At 37.4% G+C, this 20,459-nt stretch overlaps 3 protein-coding genes across 11 annotated transcripts in view; 1 reads left to right on the top strand and 2 right to left on the bottom strand.

Moving 5' to 3' along the window:
- The window catches only part of LOC306879151 (KICSTOR complex protein SZT2-like), an 88,079-nt gene extending 84,890 nt beyond the window's left edge, over nucleotides 1-3,189 (bottom strand). For all 8 annotated transcript variants that reach the window (XM_079431901.1, XM_079431904.1, XM_079431907.1 and 5 more), the window contains exons 1-5: nucleotides 3,061-3,189; nucleotides 1,863-1,988; nucleotides 840-1,013; nucleotides 390-560; nucleotides 175-297 (exon numbers count right to left, since the gene is read on the bottom strand). In XM_079431901.1, coding sequence (XP_079288027.1) covers nucleotides 175-297; nucleotides 390-560; nucleotides 840-1,013; nucleotides 1,863-1,988; nucleotides 3,061-3,153 — 687 coding nt within the window. In that variant the 5' untranslated portion in view covers nucleotides 3,154-3,189. The remainder of the gene's footprint in view (nucleotides 1-174; nucleotides 298-389; nucleotides 561-839; nucleotides 1,014-1,862; nucleotides 1,989-3,060) is intronic.
- Nucleotides 3,190-3,204: 15 nt separating this feature from the next.
- On the top strand, nucleotides 3,205-8,841 carry LOC306879150 (mediator of RNA polymerase II transcription subunit 8). The gene is made up of 7 exons (XM_079431900.1): nucleotides 3,205-3,637; nucleotides 3,902-4,023; nucleotides 4,103-4,247; nucleotides 4,323-4,463; nucleotides 8,168-8,255; nucleotides 8,341-8,577; nucleotides 8,676-8,841. The coding sequence occupies exons 1-7, from the start codon at nucleotides 3,632-3,634 to the stop codon at nucleotides 8,738-8,740; spliced, it is 804 nt and encodes a 267-aa protein (XP_079288026.1). The 5' UTR covers nucleotides 3,205-3,631; the 3' UTR covers nucleotides 8,741-8,841.
- Nucleotides 8,842-16,584: 7,743 nt separating this feature from the next.
- LOC306879492 (pre-B-cell leukemia transcription factor 1-like) overlaps nucleotides 16,585-20,459 on the bottom strand; it is a 79,329-nt gene continuing 75,454 nt past the window's right edge. The window contains exon 8 of one of the 2 annotated variants that reach the window (XM_079432479.1): nucleotides 16,585-18,220. Coding sequence is in view for 1 of the 2 variants with exons in the window: in XM_079432478.1 (XP_079288604.1) it covers nucleotides 18,128-18,220 (93 nt within the window). In the remaining variant the exon portion in view is untranslated. The remainder of the gene's footprint in view (nucleotides 18,221-20,459) is intronic. The other variant, XM_079432478.1, reaches the window with a different exon arrangement.

The raw sequence follows: 20,459 nt of genomic DNA, 5'->3' as shown, positions 1-20,459 counted from the left end.
TATGTTCAAAAGAAGAAACTCCTACAGGTTTGGAACAAGTGGAGGGTGATTGAATGATGCCAGAATTTTCATAATTATCTCTTTAATTTTAGTAAATTTGCTGTACTGCATAGCAATGTGGCTTCTTTCTGTGTATTGATTTGAGTATGAAATCCACAAGCGAGCTGCTCTTGCCTGATTGTGCTGCTGCTGTAAGATGTCAGCGATGCTGCTCTCCACGGCTCTCAGCTGCTGATAGATCTGATTCAAGAACTGCTCTAAATCCATACAGTCCAGCTGACAGCCCTGAACCAACACCTGACGGGCAAAGTCATGGGATATAGCTGATCAGAAAAAAAAACAGCTAGCTAATGCACAGTTATAGATTCACAAAGACCTGAGATCCAGACCTGATGAGAACTAAGGCCAATGATGGAGGAATACGCCAGAATAGTGATGAAGATCTCTGGCTGGAACAAGTGATCAGTTCCTGGGATTTTAAAGGGTTTTGCCAGACCAATCAAGCACCGAGACAGAGCATGGAAGACTTCATCGAAGATCATCTCTCCTGTGCTGTCGTCCTGAAAACAGACAGCATATGACTTTGCACTCTTCAAAGAGATCATTCCATTTAAAACAAGGGCTGCACTTTATTTTAAGGTGTCCTTGTTACAGTGTAATTATACATTGAAGTACTGAGTAATATTAATTAACTACATGTATTTACTATATGGTTAGGGTTAGGATTAGGGTTACTTGCATGTAATTATGCATAATTAATTGTTATTATAATAGTAAGACACCTTGAAATAAAGTGCTACCAAAACAAGTTACTGAATGTGATGATGATGGTCTCGTACCACGATCCCGGTGGACGGGCTCAGGTCCAGCTCGATGATGAAGCGGTACCTGCGCGCCAGGAAGGTGACGCGTGTGGAGGGAACCAGCAGACACGGGCAGGACGAGGAAGGAGAATCGGGCTGCCATCCTTTCGGGAGGACGCTAAAAACAACCAGCTCGTTCTCTGACTTCAGCTGACAGACACACACAGATACAGAGAGATTCTCACAGGATATGATGAGATACAGTGTCATGTGATCCACGAAGATCTGATCTGATCTGACTGATGTGATTCAGCACAAAAACTGAACAACAAAACTGCTGTTGTTCCAGTAAAGGCATTTGAGGTAAAGAAGGAAGGCCCGAGACACACATTTAAGGATAATTAAACAAAGAAAGAATATATTAAAGGACGGTTAATTGACTGTCATTTGGCCTTTTAAGGATTATTACATCAGCTGGTAGTAATGTCTGCTTGGACAATTAACATGAGTGGAATTTTGGTCAAGTAAATATTGTGTAAAAAGTGTTTCAGATCATGCAATCTCATTTTCTGTCATTAAAATAAATATGCATTACAATTTAAAGGTCTGGGGTCAGTAAGATTTTTTATTTTTTTTTAACTAATACTTTTATTCAGCAAGGATGCAATAAATTGATCAAAAGTGATGGAAAAGACACTTTTGGACTTTCTAAAAAAAAAAAATAATAATAATAATAATTTCTTAAGGATCATGTGACACTTAAGACTGGAGTAATGATGCTGAAAATTCATATTTGATTACAGGAATAAATTACATTTTACACTATATTCACACAGAAAACTATTATGTTAAACTGTAAAAATATTTCACAATATTACTGGATTTTTGATCAAATAAATGCAGCCTTGATGAGTAGAAGAGACCTGCCAACCCAACACTTTCGGACAATAGTTTATCAGAATGAAATCAGCTATGAATCACCCTTTTCTCTAGATATTCACACAGAGTCATTACAAGAGCCATTAGTCGATTATGGAATCAAAGCAAACTCTCTCTCACCAGCTCAGACAGAGGACTGGGCCGAACGACCTGATTGAGCCGGTTGAGGAACCAGGACAGACGCACGTTGCGTGATATCCTGTACTCCTCTTTCATCAGCAGGTACACCTGCTCAGCCTCCTCCACCTTCAGAGAGAAAAACAGCCAGCAAACAACATTTAACACAGGAACAAACATTTGCATGTCAATATACGAGCAAATCCCTGAATAAAAAGCTGGTCTTTGGTTCTTGAAATGAGAAACAAGCTGTTTTTTGACAGATACATAGACAACGTTAATCCTGATGATGTTGAATGTGTTGTAGTTACGCTGTATAGCATATGTTCACCATACAACTTCAGTTTCACATACACAACATCATTGAGATAATAAAAAAATAAAGGCCCTTTTACATGTTTACAGATAATATTGTACGTGTATAAAAGTTCCTTAAAAAATTATTTAACATACTAATGCTAATTCTATGTTTGTTTGCATTTTTCTAAATTAAAACTGGCCAGGAGGTGTCGTCTAACATTTAGCAGATTTCATTACATTCTATTGCTATCTGGTTATGGGTTTAGTGGCTCTATAGACACCATAGAGATCTCCAGCCATCAGATACTTGCATTCAGCATCTCTAAGCGTTGTTGAATTCTTAGTTATCCTTCCAGAAACAAGTAAAAAGTAGCACATAAGTAAGCAAAAAATTAAATATCATTCTACTTCAAGACACCAGACAAAGAAACCAAACTATTTATCATAAAAAATAAATAAAAAATCAAGAACAAAAGGTCTTTATAGTTTGATTGATTCCTGACAGGGTTAAAGATGATTCCAGTGTTGAAACAATTTATATCCACTGCTGGATAATTTGAAAAAGCTTCAGCTAAATTTGAAGAATAGATGACTGAAGTATATGAAGAGCATGTTGTTGTTGTGCAGTCTGAGGGAGGGGCTGCAGACACATGACAGAACTGCATTTAACTGATTTACCTCCAACCTCCGCCTTAAATATCTCCCAAATATCTCTTATTTAGTTAACAGATTAGAAAAAGGCATTCTGTGTGCAGGAATAACAGAATAAAAGTCTCACATGTTCCCTAAAATCAATGGTTTTCTCCTGTTCTGTTTATTTGCTCTGTTACCCAAGCAGTAAACAAGTCCGAAGGAACTGAATGAAACAAACACACTCGGTCCAAACAAGAGTTTAGTTTACCTCATTGTCCTCTCTGTCTGCCATGCCGTGCTTCTCATTACTGGCAGGATGATTTTGAGCGAGGTTTAGAGAGTTTGTGTCCGTGCAGTTCATCTGACTGCAGCTGCTTCACTTCCCGTTCACGAATTCAAAATAAAAGCCCTCATGTACGTTTATAAATACACAGAGAAAATTGTATACTCGCGTTAATTATAATATTATTGAATGTAATTATAACTTATTAAAAGTTACATTAAATACATTTTGAGAGAAAGTTTGAATTGCAAATGTATTTATTTGTATTGAATATGTCGGATTCCTAAAGAGATTGTTTAGTTCCACGTGCTAAGTATTTTGGACTTCATCTTTGAAGATCAACTGGAGTTGAGATCTTAGTCTACGTTTTCTTCTGATAATTAAATTCGAACAAACAAAATACCGGTCTCAAAATTATGTGGCGATTCTATTTACGACTATTTATTAGAAAGGTTTAGGAACCTTTCTCTCGGGCGCGTTTTGGCAGCCGGACTCTTTTACTGCTGCAAGTGTTTGTTTACTTCCGCTTGTTTGCCGTTTGGACAGTAGCTTTGAAATGCAGGTAAATTGTTAAATATTTTTACTTTAAGTTTATTTTTACAGCTGTTTCACATTTCTAAAAACTCACTTACAATTATTGACGCAAGCACGCATGCAGTTTGCGAAAATAGGCTTTTTTGCGGTTGGTTTTGTCTGCGTATAGAGTGAGTGCTGGCATGCTAGCTGTCGAGCTCTACACTGCAGAATTATTTTGGTGAAGATTTATTATTGTTTTATTAGGTCATATAAGAGCTGAGGGTGGTGTGTTTGTGTTTTATTTCGACAGCAGCGGGAGGAGAAGCAGCTGGAGGCGTCTCTGGAGTCTCTGCTCTCTCGAGTGGCTCATCTGAAAGGTTCCCTGCAGAGCTTCATTTTGAAACTGGAAAACGAGCATGACAGACTCACATGGTGAGTGAGAACTACAGATCTTTCCTGATAAGCTCGCAGTGGATCTGTCACTATATTGACGCGGGTGTTTTGAATTCAGGCCCTCAGTGCTGGATAATTTCGCCCTTCTGTCCGGGCAACTGAACACCATCAACAAAGTGTTAAAAAACGAGAAGACCCCATCCTACAGGTCCCAGGTCATCATCCCCCTGCTGCTGTCTCCTGATCGAGATGAAGAGCTGGTGGTGAGCGTGTTCACCGAGTCACTCTGCTTATGACAGTGTAACTGGCTTTTTAAGATGCTGTTACTTCTGTTGCAGAAAATAACAGAGCAGCGGGTGCCTGTGTTCAGCCATGAGATCGTGCCGGATCATCTCAGGACCAAACCCGACCCGGAGGTGGAGGAACAGGAGAAACACCTGAGCGCCGAAGCGGCCCGGATCGGGCCTGAAGTAGCTCAGGTAAACAAACACATGAGCCTTCTTTATCTGGCATAACAAAACAACAACCTAGCAAGCCCTAAATCAAATCCCTGTATTCAGAAGACACAGGGATTCAGACAAAAATGAGGCTTCTGTGACCCTCTGGTATACCCTGTTTAAAACAGATCAAAAATAATAAGGATAACTTTTTTCTTAATGAAATTAATGTTTTACATTTTCATTAAATAATATTTTTCATGGTATTAGACAATATTCACATCTATTAAGGCGAGACACTACAGGTGAATAGGGTAAAATTTTTAACTAGCAGATATCACCATGAAACTTTCCCAGTTGATTACCTACATTAAGATGAGAAAAAAATGTATTACAAAGTTTCTGTAATTTTATGTTTAAATATGCAAATTAGTCATTATCTAATTAAATATGCGCTAATTTGCATATATTTTAAAAAACGAAATCTCAGAATTGGATAAAGCCAGGTTCAAAATTCTTTTTTCATTGTGTTCACATATGAGATGGGAAAAAAATTACAGAGGGATTTATGGATATCTACTTTTGTTATCCTGTAAATCAGAATATACTGTCAATAGCCTTAAAAAATGTATTTTCGCCATGTTTTTTGGAATAAAATGTTATATAAATCAGGCTAGGAATAATATATTTACAAATCCCTCTGTAATTGTCTTCATAATATAACTAGGTACAAGACTGGAAAGTTTGGTGTATATAGGTGCTACTGAAGTGGAGATTTCGGACTTGGAGTATGAGAGAAAAGTCATTTTGAGAAAACGGGCTTTAAAGATTTATATTGTAAAAATCCACACATTTTTATATGAAAACATTGCTAACAAGCAAAACAACTGGCCAAGTAATTGTTTATAACAATGTAGACCATGAACAATGACAACTGAATAAAACAACATTGCCAAATAAGACCTTCAACTAACCACAGAGAACCACAAATACAGACACAAACTTATCATCAGAACTGCAACTCTAGTCATCTATGTCCATCGGATCACAAAGTTCACCCATGAGGGTTGAAAGCCTAGCTCTCCATGCCTGCACCATATGTAGGCCCCTCACCCCTCTCTTGCTGATGCCTTTTCAGCTTTTTAGCTGTGCTCAGAGTCTTTCTGCAACGTTTTACACTCTCAGACCGGATGGATTCGGCTTTTGTGATCCTCAGCATGTCGGTTTCCCTGATGGTGGTGACGGTAACGACAGTGCTTTCCAGCCAAAGCTTATCCATAATGGCAAGCATGGCAGAGGCCCCCTCATTAAAAGTTGAAATGGCCATACTTGCAGCTGCCTCAACTCTACTCTTACCTACAAACACTGTTTTTGGACAGCGGGCCCAAATGACGGAGTTGAGGCACTCATTCGCATTTTGAGTGCCACCATGCTGCATGCGCTGCACATGCGGTGGTATACAGGTATCAGCTTCTGGCCCACCTCCCAAGACAAAAAGTTTCCTGCATGGAGCCTGTGGCTCTCTGGCGTTTCTCCATTTTCCTCCGCTCTCCTATACCAACACCAGGACAGGTAGCACCTGGTGTGCAAGGGGACTTCGTCACAGGACATGCTATGGAGGAGATCAGCCCAGATCTCATTTTTCATTTTCTCTATGGAACCCTGGTTATTTAAAATTGCCCCCCTGTAATAATTTTGTAATGTTTTACATTTTTTGGCCGTTAATTTTCCCAGACCCTTCCCCCCCAATTTGCGTTCAGCACTTAATTTTCGTAGTGCTGTGCCCATACGCTTATGGGCATGGTTGATGCATTCTAATTTTACTACCTCATGCCCAGGGTATGGGTTGAGGGATACCACCTCCCTGAATGCAGCACTGTCCCCATCTGACAGCATCTGAATGTATCTCAGCTGGTGGCGACTCACAGACCTGGCCCACATCCTCTTCGCTGCCTCCTGCTCCAATAGCCTTGCTTGAGCCCCTAAAATTTTGTGCACAGTCATGCGTTTCTCTCCAGCTGTCAATTTCCTCATCTGTAATCTTTCCCTCATGCCTGGCAGCTTCTTTAAGGGCACAAGCATGGCAATAGGAGGATAGAACCTCAAAGTCGATCACCAGTCCCGTAAAAATATGGATGCACACCCCGATCCCATAGTGTGATGTGAACCCTCTTTTCTGCCAAGTGCCATCAAAAGACACACTGATATCTATCACCGCATCTGCATCCTCTCTCAGCAACTCTGCCACATCTGCATCAATATCTGCATAGGCCTGCCTGACCTGCTCCCTGGTCCTGTGAAGTGACTCAAGACCTCTCTCAATTTATGCTGCTAAAATGAAATGTGTATAGTATCAATAACTGTTCATTTGTTTTGTTTTTATAGATACAGCACACAGAAATCTGTACTGTAAAAGTAAAACTGACCACCACAACATAATGAATGAGATGGCACTTTATTCTATTCTTATAAATAAATAAATATTTCATCCATACAAAACAAATATTGTTACAGTAATGTTATAATATGTTAGAAGGTGGTAACAGCCACACGTATTGGGCTATTTCTGACATTAGAAATTCTAAACCTCCCATCGACAGCTTACGTTCAGATGCGCTTCCCGAGGGCATTTCACTGGGTAATCCATCACTAATTTTCCTTTTCCCCCTTGCAAGTGACAACTGCTGTACTCTTTTCGATGATTGACGCGAAGTCATTTTCATTAATTCACTCAAAAGATCCCGCGGAAAGCTTAACCAAACAAGGAAGCGTCAACGCATACCATGTCATGTGACGATTCTGAACGAATCACGTTGTCAGAAATTGTCTTCAGCCAATGAGATTGCGCATTTAGAGTTAAATCCCCTCTTTTACTTTCACGATTGGTTGCTGATAAAAAGGAAATGACCATATTTGGATCCGACAGCATTGTAGAGAAGAGAGAGAGCTTTCCAGCAGTATACGCGATGACTGGGTACAGGCAGAGATCGCGGAGCAGCATGTTGATTTAGAACGCCAACTTTTGTTGAATTTATGAGAAATCTACAGACGCAAACAGACAAAGTGCAGTAAAATAAAGACCTAAATGTGTATTTCGGACTTTTTTTCACCACAAGTCTGAAAGAAGACATGTTATTGAAGACAAATATCCAAAAATCTCAAAATTGACCAATAAAAAAAAAACGATGTTTTTGCCTGCCGTGTCTCGCCTTAACCATTCATTTCTATATTATTTCTATATAATAGTTTTATATAATTTATATATAAAATACAAATATTAGATAAAAATGTTTAAGCAAATTAAGCAAAAGTATTTAAATGTGCGGACACACATACATATAACGAGAGGGGACTGTGTATTCCCTAGTTGTTGCTTATAAGAGTATTTGCAAACATAATTACTGAATTTTATTTTATTTGCTACTTTATTTTGGTTTATTTGTAGATTATACTCCAAAAAAATTGGGTTTTTTCTCACATTAGTTTTTGATCATGAAAATCAATGTAGCTATTTTTCTTAAGACCATTTAGGCTTTTCTAATAATGTTCAGATTGCCAATACCACCAAAGTCACCATTCCAATCAATTTTTATTTATTATTTTAACTCAAAACGGCACTTTTTTTTTTTTTTGACCGAAGACCACCGAAGGATTAACCTTTAAACTAACCCTGACACTGCTGTAAACACATTTTAAATGTGAAATATATAAAGGTTGGTTGTTGAATTGTTCTGTTATCTTTTTAGAAACAGATCCAAACACTGAATAAACTGTGCTCGAATCTTTTGGAAAAGCTGAATAATCCTCGTGACGACAGAGACTCTGAAACGTCAGGTAGGTTAACCCTTGTTCCTAGTTTATATTTGCTGGTTTGTCATGTTTGCAAAGTCATTGATGTTAAATAGATGTTTCTCTTCAGCTTTGAGACAAAACAAGCCATCCTTCAATCCTGCCGACACGAACGCTCTGGTGGCAGCGGTGGGGTTCGGAAAGGGACTCTCGAAATGTAGGCCACCCGGACCCGTCCCTCCTGGTCACCCTGGACAGCCGATGATGTCAACAGGTCCCACTCTACAGCAGGTCACAATCGCTGGAACCACGGGCCATCAGGCCGGCATGGGAGGACAGGTCGCCCAACAGCAGCCTGGACAACCTGGTACCACATTTAATGTCGTTCAAAAACTAATTTATGCACAAAATCACCATTTATCATGCTCATGCTGTGATTTAATTCTACACTTTCTATTTTAACAGGTAAAATGCCCAGCAGCATCAAGACTAACATCAAGTCTGCCTCCATGCATCCTTACAACCGATGAGTTTCCTTCATAAATGCTGCATTTTGTGATACGTTTGGTATACGAAGCAAAAAAGTTCATTTGTTTTGTGCATTTTCAATAAACTAATATGTTGAAATCGTGTGCTATCAAATTTCCTTTTGTCACATCAGATTTCAAAGAAATAAATTCAAATGTAGTCCTGAGAAACACAAGAGACACTGCAGTGAAAGGAGCTCGAGACGTACTAAACATAGTGGTCTATTTAAGTCACTAGGTGGCAATGTTGGCTTTTTATTGAATGTGTATGTGAGGGCTAAGTACACTGCCATTCTAAGGTTTGGTATATCTAATACTTTTTATTCATCAAGGATGCATTAAATTGATCAAAAGTGACAGTAAAGATGTGGGTTTCTTTTTTAAATAAATGCTGCTCTTTTGAACTTTCTATTTATCAAAGAATTATAGAAAATAAAATGTATCACGGTATCATCAGAAATGTTTCTTGAGCAGTAAATCAGTATATTAGAATGATTTCTGAAGATCATGTGACACTGAAGACTGGAGTAATGATGCTGAAAATACAGCTTTGATCACATGAATAAATTACAATTTAAACATATATATATGACCCTGGACCACAAAGCCAGTCATAAGGGTCAATTTTTCAAAAATGTGATTTATGCATCATCTGAAATCTGAATAAATAAGCTTTCCATTGATGTATGGTTTGTTAGGATCGGACAATATTTGGCCGAGATACAACTATTTGAAAAATCTGGAATCTGAGGGGGCAAAAAAAAATCTAAATATTGAGAAAATCGCCTTTAAAATGTTCAAATGAAGTGCTTAGCAATGCATATTACTAATCAAAAATTAAGTTTTGATATATTTATAGTAGGACATTTACTAAATATCTTCATGGAACATGATCTTTACTTAATATCCTAATGATTTGGATAAAAGAAACATCAGGATATTAAGTAAAGATCATGGCATAAAAGAAACATCAATCATTTTGACCCATACATTGTATTTTTGGCTACTGTTACAAATACACCCCAGCGACTTAAGACTGGTGTTGTGGTCCAGGGTCACATATTACTATAGAAAACAGGTATTTTTCACATTATTACTGTTTTTGCTGTATTTTTTATTAAATATATGCAGCTTTGGTGAGCAGAAGAGACTTCTTTAAAAAACAAAACAAATATTACTGGCCCCAAACTTTTGAATGGTAGTGTATTTTCATAAAGAGAAATTTAATTTGAATTCATTATTAATATGCTTATTTAAATTTTCCATTTTCATTACAAGTTTAAATATTGATTTGGGAGCTTATCTTTTACAATTTCAATATTGAAACTGTGGACATAGTGGACATCGTCGCAGTCAGCATGGGACTGCATTATGTTCTGCAACATCTTGTTAGACCTGGGAATTACGCAAGGACTCAGATAAACTGACCCAGATCTCCATGCTCTCCTCAATCTGTCAGTGGATCACCAGCTTCCTGACAGACAGCAGCTACAGTGAGGCTGGGCAAAATCACATCCAGGACTCTCACGATCAACACTGGTGCCCCTCAGGGATGTGTTCTCTCCCCACTGCTCTTCTCCCTGTATACAAACGAATGCACTGCAAAAGACCCCAGATGACACTGCCATGATTGGCCTCATTCACAATGGAGACGAGTCTACTTACAGACAGGAGGTTAAAGAGCTGGCTGTCTGGTGCAGTAGCTCAAAACAGTGGAGATGATCATGGACTTCAGGAGGAATCCCCCTGCACTCCCTCCACTCACCATCATGAACAGCCCTGAAACGACAGTGGAGTCATTCAGGTTCCTGGGCACAACCATCTCTCAGGACCTGAAGTGGGACACTCACATAGACTTCATTGATAAATAGGCCCAGCAGAGGTTGTTGAGGAAATTCAACTGCTGAAACAGTTCTACTCGGCCGTCATTGAGTCTGTCCTGCGTTCATCCATAACTGTCTGGTTTGGTTCAGCTACCAAATCAGACATCAAGAGACTACAGTGGACAGTCAGGACTGTTGAGAGGATTATCGGTGCCCCTCTGCCCAACCTCTAAGATCTGTACATCTCCAGAGTGAGGAAAAATGGGCTAAGAAAATCACTTTGGACCCCACAAACCCAACACACTCCCTCTTTGAACTGTTGTCAAGGTGCCATTGTAGTATACCCTCGCTTTTTGGACATGTATCATGACTTGTTTTTCTTTTCTTTTTATAATGATGATCATGCACACATTGTACAATAAAAAAACTAATTTTTGCTCGATCATTATACACTTTAGGAGCAGGGAAAAAAGCATTTTTCTTTGAACCCCACTGACTGTTACCCGCTCCTCACCCGTGACACATGAACCTGACAGCAGCAGCAGCGCTGATCCCACAGCATCACACACCTTCAGTATCACCTCACACCGCGCGGGTGTTTAATGGTAAATTTGCAAGTGAAAATGAAAGCGGTTTGGGACCCTTTTGAGTTCTTTGAGCCAATTAGCACATCAGGAGCATCAGAGGGTGATACATGAACCTTCTCAGAGGATTCCTAAATTTAATCACATTCCTAGATGTGCACATAAATTAGGAATAAAATTGCACTTCCCTTTTGTGTTCTGTGGGTGTTAATGAATACATAAGAGGAAATAATTGCTGAGAATTAACTAATTCGACTGTCATGTTTTTTTTTCTCACCAATGCAGACAGTATCTGCAAATATTTACCATTAAACATGGAAGAACTGTAATAGAAAATGTCAAAATATAGCATATATAGCAATTGCAAATTTTTTTATTTTGGTTCTTTGAAATGGACACTTTCATTATTACGAGACTTGATATCAGGCACAGTTCACTCAATTAACATTCTGTCATTTGTGTTTCTGGTCCCCGTGGCCTTCCATAATATGGGAAGTTTTGATTTAGAGTTTGTATTGATCTAGATGTATTGATCTCGAAATCGTGTTCTGGTAGGTCACTTTTTGATCAGCTCAAATGCTCAAATGAACTTCAGTGGATTCATGTGGCCAAAAACACAAGATAAACTGTTGAGTCCAACTGGGATCTGGATTTAAGCCCCAGTTCATCCATATGAACGTTTTTTTCATGAGCCAATCAAAATCATGTCGGTGGAGGAATAGCAGGAGTGAGAGGCAATTATCATGAATTTTATATAGTGATTTACCTGGAATTGGGAGCAGGTCCCAGATGAGCAAGAGAGACTAGAGCTGTGCACTCATTTGACTGTGGTAAACATGCACCTAGCAACCACTCATATCACCCTAGCAACGAGTTAAAACCATGCAGAACACCTCTGCATTTCAGTAAAACCATCAGACCAATGCACTTAAAACCAATGGTAAATATAAACAGACGATTCTTGGACATTTTGCTCTAAATTACACACACCCATACTGAAAATGCTCCTTCTGAAGCAGTTATGTGTATTAAAAAAAATTTATATGTGTAACTACAAAGAATGTTTGTGGTGTGAGAATGTGTGCCGTTTAAATTCTACAACTAAATGTTTAATAAAACTACACTGCAAAGGTGGCAATGGCACAGAAGTGCTTCTGAAGTGGCATTTAGGTGTCTTTTTAATGCTGTTGGCATGAATGCATTTACATAATAACTGCACCTTTATATATAGTACTGATAGGGGCTGAGGTGGATCAGAGCAGGCATCATTTGGTCTGGCTTTTATATGCTTCTCCATCTTTTTAAATTTAATTAATATAATTCGCAATGCATCATGAGACTGTAGTTCTTTGCCTAGCTAAAGCCATTAAATACATAATCTTATACCTTTGTCGTTTTGTTAGTTTTTCTTTACATTGTTTTGCTTCAGATAAAAATTGGTACTGTTGTAATTCTCCTTGTAGTTGGTTGACTCAGTTCATGGCTTATAGCACTTTAACAAAGAATGTTTCAAATCCCTATGGAAAAAAAAATGAATAGAAAAAATGCTTCCAGAATGAATGCTGCTGAAAAAGTAGGTGGCACTAATGCACTTTACTGTGGTGGCACATTTTTTATGGGTAAACACCGCTTCAGAATATGTTTAAAAAAGTTATAATAATAACAAATAATAAATTTTTTTAAAAATTAAAAAGTTGATTTGCTGTTATTTGTGTGTTTATCATGATGGAAGCTTGCTTCTTCCACGAAAAAAAAGAAAATAAAGATTTGATGAGATTTAAATCTGTGAGTTGCAACTGCGAGTCCAATTCTGTAGAAGCTCACAATTCTCACAATTGAAAGTTCATCATGCAAGTCTGTTGTGAGATTTTTTTTATTATGTATTCAGTGGCTTCTATAGTTTGTTGTTCTTATTGTCATTGAAACATTCCATCATCTATGATTTAAAAAGGAAGTTCACAGATTTTGATGTCATATTGCAGGGCATCTCCCAGCCTTCAGCCGGCTCCACAGAGGAACTGAATGTGACAGCGGCCTCCTACATTGAGTCTCAGACAGCAGTTCTTCTGAAAACTCAGAGAAATATAGAGCTCACCAGATCTATAGCCAACTGCCACATCACTGAGCTGAGACAGAAATAACAACAAATACTGACTCCTGTAACCCTGATAAATAACTTATCAAACAAATCAACTTAACCTGACCCTCCAAAGCAGCGGAATGTGTCAGAAAACTGTAAAACTGCGAATCAAACAACCTTTTTGTTCTGCCAAACGCACTTTTAATCCTTCAAAACAGTGATAATTGTTTGACAAGAAAGACAGAATAGACACAGGTCCGGATGAGCAGGACTCTGACAATCTGCCATCGGCTTTGAAGGATATTGAGATTGTATCCGCGTCCCACACGCTCTGTTTGTGTTTCAAAGAGATAAGTTTGCTGTTTGTCTCGAGGCGCTGTTTTCAAAGATGCGCAAACGCGCGTCTGATTCATTAACACGAGCCGCTTTAGGCGCTTCTCACAAAAGCAACGCTGTTTAACTTCCAACACCCACATCGCGAAAGTTCATCTCGACAGAACTGGCAGCGTTTCCGCGATTGTCGACGCGTTCTAAGCTTTGATCCGCACGAAACGCGCAAGCGAAAGCGCGAGGCTCTTTTTGGGAAAGTGGGTGATCAGACGCGCCTGCATGACGGACGCAAACGGGACACTGTTACGCAGAAAACCAATACCACCTGATCTCTATTCGCTCTCAACGTAACGCGAGCCATTAGGTAGGAACTCTGCGCTCCTGCTTTGATGGGCACTGAGATCCCCGCAGCCATGCGCAATTCACGACCCTCATCCGGCGTGTCAATACGATAAAGCCCTGGCGCAGAACGCTTCAAATTCTTCGCTCGATACAGACGCGGCGCCTCCTCCCTCTGGACACGCGAGATCCTCGCTGCTCCGTAATCCCCGCGCAGCTTTAATTCCTGCCTTGTAGACCTGAGAGCTGTTCCCATCCCATCCGCCCCTGCGGCGAGCTCGTGAGGATGAGGATGATGCGTGTGCATTGTACTGGCATTGATACGCTACATCACACGTGCATTATGCAGAACGCGCAAACACGCGCGCATGTTGTTTTCACAGGACAAGCGCATCATAAAAGCCTCATTCTGTTTATTTTGCCTCATGCTCCATTTACAGCAGATTGGTTTAGGGATGTCATTTCAAAACTTTTTGAAAAAAAAAAAAAAAAAGGCTACACTGCATTTCTGGGATCTTTATGTTGATTTAAATGAAAAAGTGCATTTTGTGAGTCTCATTATGATTTTATGGTGTTGTTGTTGTTTTCTTAGTATATGGGTCAGTGTCTCAGAATTGATCTTTGTTCCTGCACTTTTTATTCAACCATTATTTGACATACATTAACTTTTACAAATAATGCTTTGATCTTTTTGACATCATGATGTTTTTTTTTGTTTTTATTGTGAATGCATTTAGGTTATATCATTCCAATAGTTAAACACCTTTATTGTGGAAAAAACACAAGACCTAATGATATGAGAGTTTGAAAGAAAAATATTTTGTCTAATATGAGTGTGAAAATTCAGAAAAATAAAAAACTAAAAAAACCTATCCATATAATGGTCATTATAGCCTACTCAGGGTTGAACCGTCACAAGATAACATTTGATATAACAGGGTGCTGATCATGTTTTAATGCATTTAGTATTTGTGTGTCAGGCCTAAATGTAGATTATACATATAATAGATAAGTTATTCGAATTCATTAAATTTACTAATTGCATTTATTTGTATATTTTGTGTGTGTGTATATTTAATGTTGTGTTTTTCAGCTCACTCAAAGGTTCCTGCTCTGAATTCAATTTCAGAGCAATGTCCCGCTCGTGGCGAGTGAAAAATGGACTACAGAGATCCTCTAAATGGTGGCCATCAATAAACGCGCGGCGCTTTGCTTTGCATTCATCTTCCCCCCTTAATTTGTTTTCCAGACATCAGTCCCTCGGCTGCTGACCTTTGAGAGAGACGCTCCTGAAGCGCGTGTTTATGAAGTGCACGCGGGAGACAATAGACTGAAGCAGGGCTTTTAACCACGGGAGCCCTGCATCTCACGCGCGCGCTGGAGTCAGTCAAACAGCAGCGAGGGTCATTCTCAAGAAAACGCTGCATTTTATCATATCATTTGAAAAAGTTTTTCAGATTAGTGTTCAGCATATTTAGCTAGCCTATAAGAGTTTGCAATGGCTAAATGTGTGTAGAGCACAATGTGCATGAACAAATTGCATTTTAAAACAAAACTACAAATTGAAAGCATGATTATGTTTTCAATTTATTAAATGCAAAATATAGGCAAGGTGATTTTTAATATTAGGCTATATAACCAGTTCCATGACAATGAACTGGACATGCAAATTGGATGACATCTCATTGAGAAAAATAAATAAATTCTACACATAAATGGTTCTGTTTCTTGAGAATGAGTGTTTTACATTTTTCTGCAGGTTTTTAAACATGATCTTCCTTGTGTAGGCTACAATATTTCGTAACTGCATCTCAAAGTCTGACACATTGTGATTTCTTTCAGTCGACATCAACTAAAAATATATTGTTCTGTATATATGTTTACTGTACTTTTTCTATTTGTATTTTTGTAAACTTGAGGTTTTTCTTAATTTTGTTGGACAATTTGTTGGACAGTCGTACAATACATTTCACTACATGTCGTACTACTTATGTATATGTATGTGACAAATAAAATTTGAATTTGGTCATGTTTGTAACCTCTGAGGAAAAAAAAACCTCATTCTGCATACATCAGCACAAAATCAAGCAGTTTCATCTGAGAGAAGGAGATACATGCCATTGCTTTTCTTTTCATTTTTTTACTGTTTGATCAGTCAGTGACCAGATCAGTTATTGGAAATATTTCATATAGTATTTCCAATTCAAACAATAGAAATGTAATAGACTATCTAGGTCAAAATGACCCAGTTATATATATCACATTTTTAAATTTGTTGTTAACTAAAACTAAAAGCAAAACTATTAAAATAATTATACACTTGAAATACCATTTCTGAAATAATTCCAGCTGTTGCCAAGGCCACGTTTTCTCATTTAGTTAAAGTTGATACTAAAATAACTAAAACTGAAATAAAATTTTCAAAAAAAAAGTATATATACAGCTATGGAAATAATCAAGATACCACTTGATAATTCTCAGTTTCTTTGGATTTAGTGCAATTAATTTTTTTTGTTTTACGTCACTTTCAATTTTTCATAAATTACAAAAATAAAAAAAATTCCCCTAAATTAATATAAAAACTGAAAATATGACAAATTAATTCAAAATAAAAACTAGAATATCTCACTCACACAAAAATAGCACACTAATTGAATATGAATGCACAAATGAAACCAGACACCAGAGAGAAACATATTGCAACAAAAGAAACTATTTATTTGGAATATGCATTACCAGTACAAATTAAGAGACCAAAAAACTACACCTTGTTAGTTTTTCTTCACAAAAACGAGTTGGAATCAAAAAGACAATAGTTTGCTGTTCCATTGTATTCCTTTTATACATATGCAGAGATCTTAAAAGTTCAAACTTGAAGGAGAATGTCTCTGCGCTTGATATAAAAAAGAAGAAACATTCAAAAACACTGCAGGAGTTTAAAGAACAAAAGACATGCAACAAAGTAAACATTTGATGTTTTACAAACCGCTGTATATGCAAAAACTAAAAGCATCATTATATGAGGCTTTTCTGAATACGGTGCTGCTGAGGTGGGATCTGCTCCGGCGATGAGACGGCAAACCAAAGAAAGACTATATGACCCACACTCTCTACATGTCTCATTCTCAATCAACTGAGCAGAGAGCCTGCGCTCATCACAGCGCTTGGATGCCATTGTTATGAAAAGAGCAAAAGAAGAGTAAAGGTGCACATCTACATATAGAAGCTTGCGCGCATTCACATTATGCTTGCGAGAAATCAAATATATGGCCGTTCGTATATGAAATCAGAAATGACAATCGGGTATTCACAACAGGAGGGCATCAAAAAATATATCCAAACCCATTTCTGCATTTGTGTGCCATCGTGAGCTTTTCCTTTCTTCTCAAGAAACACGAGTGGATTTTTGGTTTCAGGTATAACGCGGCGGGACGCATCCCAGATTTGACACGATTTACAGCATGAAGGATGTGATGTGAACGGAAGAGCGGACACGCCTGTGGTTTTTGGTATCAAGGTTGCCCGGAGAGAAGGCTGACGTGGAACGAAACCGGAAAAGAAAGCCATTTCACATTTGGGATTGGTTCACTTCTGATTGCCTTTTATTGCATTCTGATGTGCGCTGATGATGATGATGATATATAAAGGGATTCATGTGTCTGTACATAAATATCAAATTCATCAAGATTACAGGAATAAACCAAAGTGACACACGTGAATCTTATTTCAAATGCAAAATAATGATACCGTTGTGCTAATAACCTTTTGAAATCAATATTTTGATATCTATGTCTAAACCGCATCGCCTTTATTTCTCACTAAAGCAGGGAAATGACGATTTCCCCTTATGTACATAAACCAAATATTTCGAGATTCAAAGCAAAGGTTATTAGACGAACAGAAATCTAGTTCAGCTCAGACGCAGTGCAAACTGCTTTTTCAAGCACAAGTCTATTATAATGTAAAACGAGTTCCTAAAGTGATGTATAAAAGTACTTTGGCACTATGGTAAAATTGCAAAAATGTTTCAAATATAACGTGATGTTTGTTGTGACGATGAAGGCAGGGTCGACATACAGTATAGAGCTATGTGTCTAGTCTAAACGTCCTGTTGTCTTGGTCTGGATGTGACGTGTGGGTGTTTGAGAGGTAGCATGAAGACGTTTGATGGTGCGCTCTCGGAGCGTGCACTGCGGTGCGATGCGGGGATGGAGACAGTCCGTGTGTGTGAGGATCAGTTGGAGGTGTCAGAGTGAACGCTTCCGGGTCCTTCTGTGGGGGAGGTGACGGAGGACGGGGTGGTGGGGTCCTGCCAGCCACCGTTCGCCTGACGGAGAGACAACACACACGCCATGAGTGAACAATCAGACACCTTTTGTGTCATAAAAATTGCAATATCAGAGAAAAATGGCCCGCAAATCAATATTTCATAGTCAAATCCATTGATCTCAGTGTGTAGAATGTGTCATTTTTATAAAATGAATAAAAATAAAAACATTCTTTTTTTTTATACTGGAAACACTGAATAGATTACTTTTATTTCCAAAAATAACACTTTCATCATAGAAGAGTGATGTGCTACATAAACTCTCATAGGTCAAAATGACCCAACGATCGGATATATTTACAGCATGACATTTTGCATTTTTTTTAAAAAAGCAGTATGTTTTACCAGGGTTATTAAAGTTGACTAAAACTAAAACCTTAAAAATAAATTTTTTTTAATGAAAAAATAAAATAAAATTATATATATTTTTTAAATATATAGTATTTTTTGAAAACAAAATATAAAAGTGTTATCATTTATTTATTTATTTAAATACAATTTATTTTAATTTTATTTAAAAAAAATTCTACATTATTCAGAAAGGACACATTTAGGTTTCTTGAGAATCAAATCAGCATATTAGAATTAAATTAAATTCAAATTCCTGCTCTGATAACAGCAATAAATTAGATTTTAAAACATATTCACATAGACAACTGTTGAAAATTTTACAATTTGAAATATTTTTTTTTTTCTATTTGAATAGATTTTAAAACGTATCGCAGTATTAAAATGCAATATTACTGTTTTTAGTGTGTTGTAGTGTGTTTTGGTCAAATTAGCAAACACAGTGTAAGATGCAAATTATTTCTGTGTGTGTATGTGAATAATTTTTAGTTTTTACAAAGTCAAAAACCCTTTGTCAATGAAAACATCATGAGTAATTTAGTTGGCAGCGCAGGTTTGGGTCAGTCTGGAATGATTACGTCCTCAGAAAACAGGAATCAGCGTGTAAGAGCTCTGTGTGTGATGCTCGTCTTTTATACTGACACACACACACACACACACACACACACACACACACACACACACATCACTAATCTCACAGACAGCAGTGAAAGCAATGCTTTAGACATTAACACTGCATTTCACAGCATCACACTGGTTTGTTCCTCAATCAAACCCAGTAAAAGAACAGAAGAAATGTCTTAAATGCTGCTGTTGAACGCATGCTGTAAACCAACAACAGACACAATATCAAATGTCATCTCTTTAATTTGCGTGCCACTAATGCTTTCTATTTCTCAATTTAATGTACAGCTGGCCCCAAAGTATCTGAACACTTCAGTCACAATTAAAAATGCATGAATGTCATTGCGCTGATAGTAAAATATCAAAGCAAGTGTCATTAATTTGAAGAAAAAAACACTGTAGCAAAATGAACTGCGCAACTTTGGTTGTGAAAGACTACTGGAAAACATCTGTGAGGTGAACTTATCTAATGCAGTGACATTCAGACATTAATAACTGTCACTTGAGTGCCCAAATCATTTGAGCAAATGTGATATTTCAGCTCTGAATGGATGAACCACATTTAAATCTGAAAGTAGCTGATATATGTGCTCCTGTGAAAGTTCAATTTACACTGATGTGATAATTTGCTACAAAACTATAAATAACACTCAGGATCACAGATCATCTGACTAATTAAGATCAATGGATAAGGATTCATGTAGATAAAATGCTATTAAATTATTTTATAGAGACAGCATTCACACTTTTCATATCTAATAGTTTAGATTTTGAAATTGCATTCATTAAATCATTTTAAGATTTAATTAATTTCAATTACACTTCATGTAACAATATTATGTATAATACTATACACTACCATTCAAAATTTGGGGTCAGTAAGATTTTTTACAATGTTTTTGAAAGGGACCAAGGTTGCATTAATTTGATCAAAATAAATAAATAAATATATAGTAAAAACTGTAAAACGGCAAAATATTATTACAATTTAAAATAACTATTTTCTATGTGAATATATTTAAAAATGTAATTTATTTCTGTGATCAAAGCTGAATTTTCAGCATCATTACTCCATCTTCAGTGTCACATGATCTTCAGAAATCATTCTAATATGATGATTTGCTGCTCAAGAAACATTTCTGATTATTATCAGTGATAAGAAGCTGCAGATTAATATTTTTGTGGAAACTGTAAAACATTTATTTATACCTTTAATGAACAGAAAGTAAAAAAAAAAAAAACTGCAGTTATTGAAAAAAAAAAAACA

The sequence above is a fragment of the Barbus barbus genome (assembly GCF_936440315.1).
Source record: "Barbus barbus genome assembly, chromosome: 13".
Lineage (NCBI taxonomy): Eukaryota > Metazoa > Chordata > Actinopteri > Cypriniformes > Cyprinidae > Barbus > Barbus barbus.
Note: the sequence above shows the minus strand (reverse complement) of the source record. Positions and strands in the feature narration are given on the sequence as shown.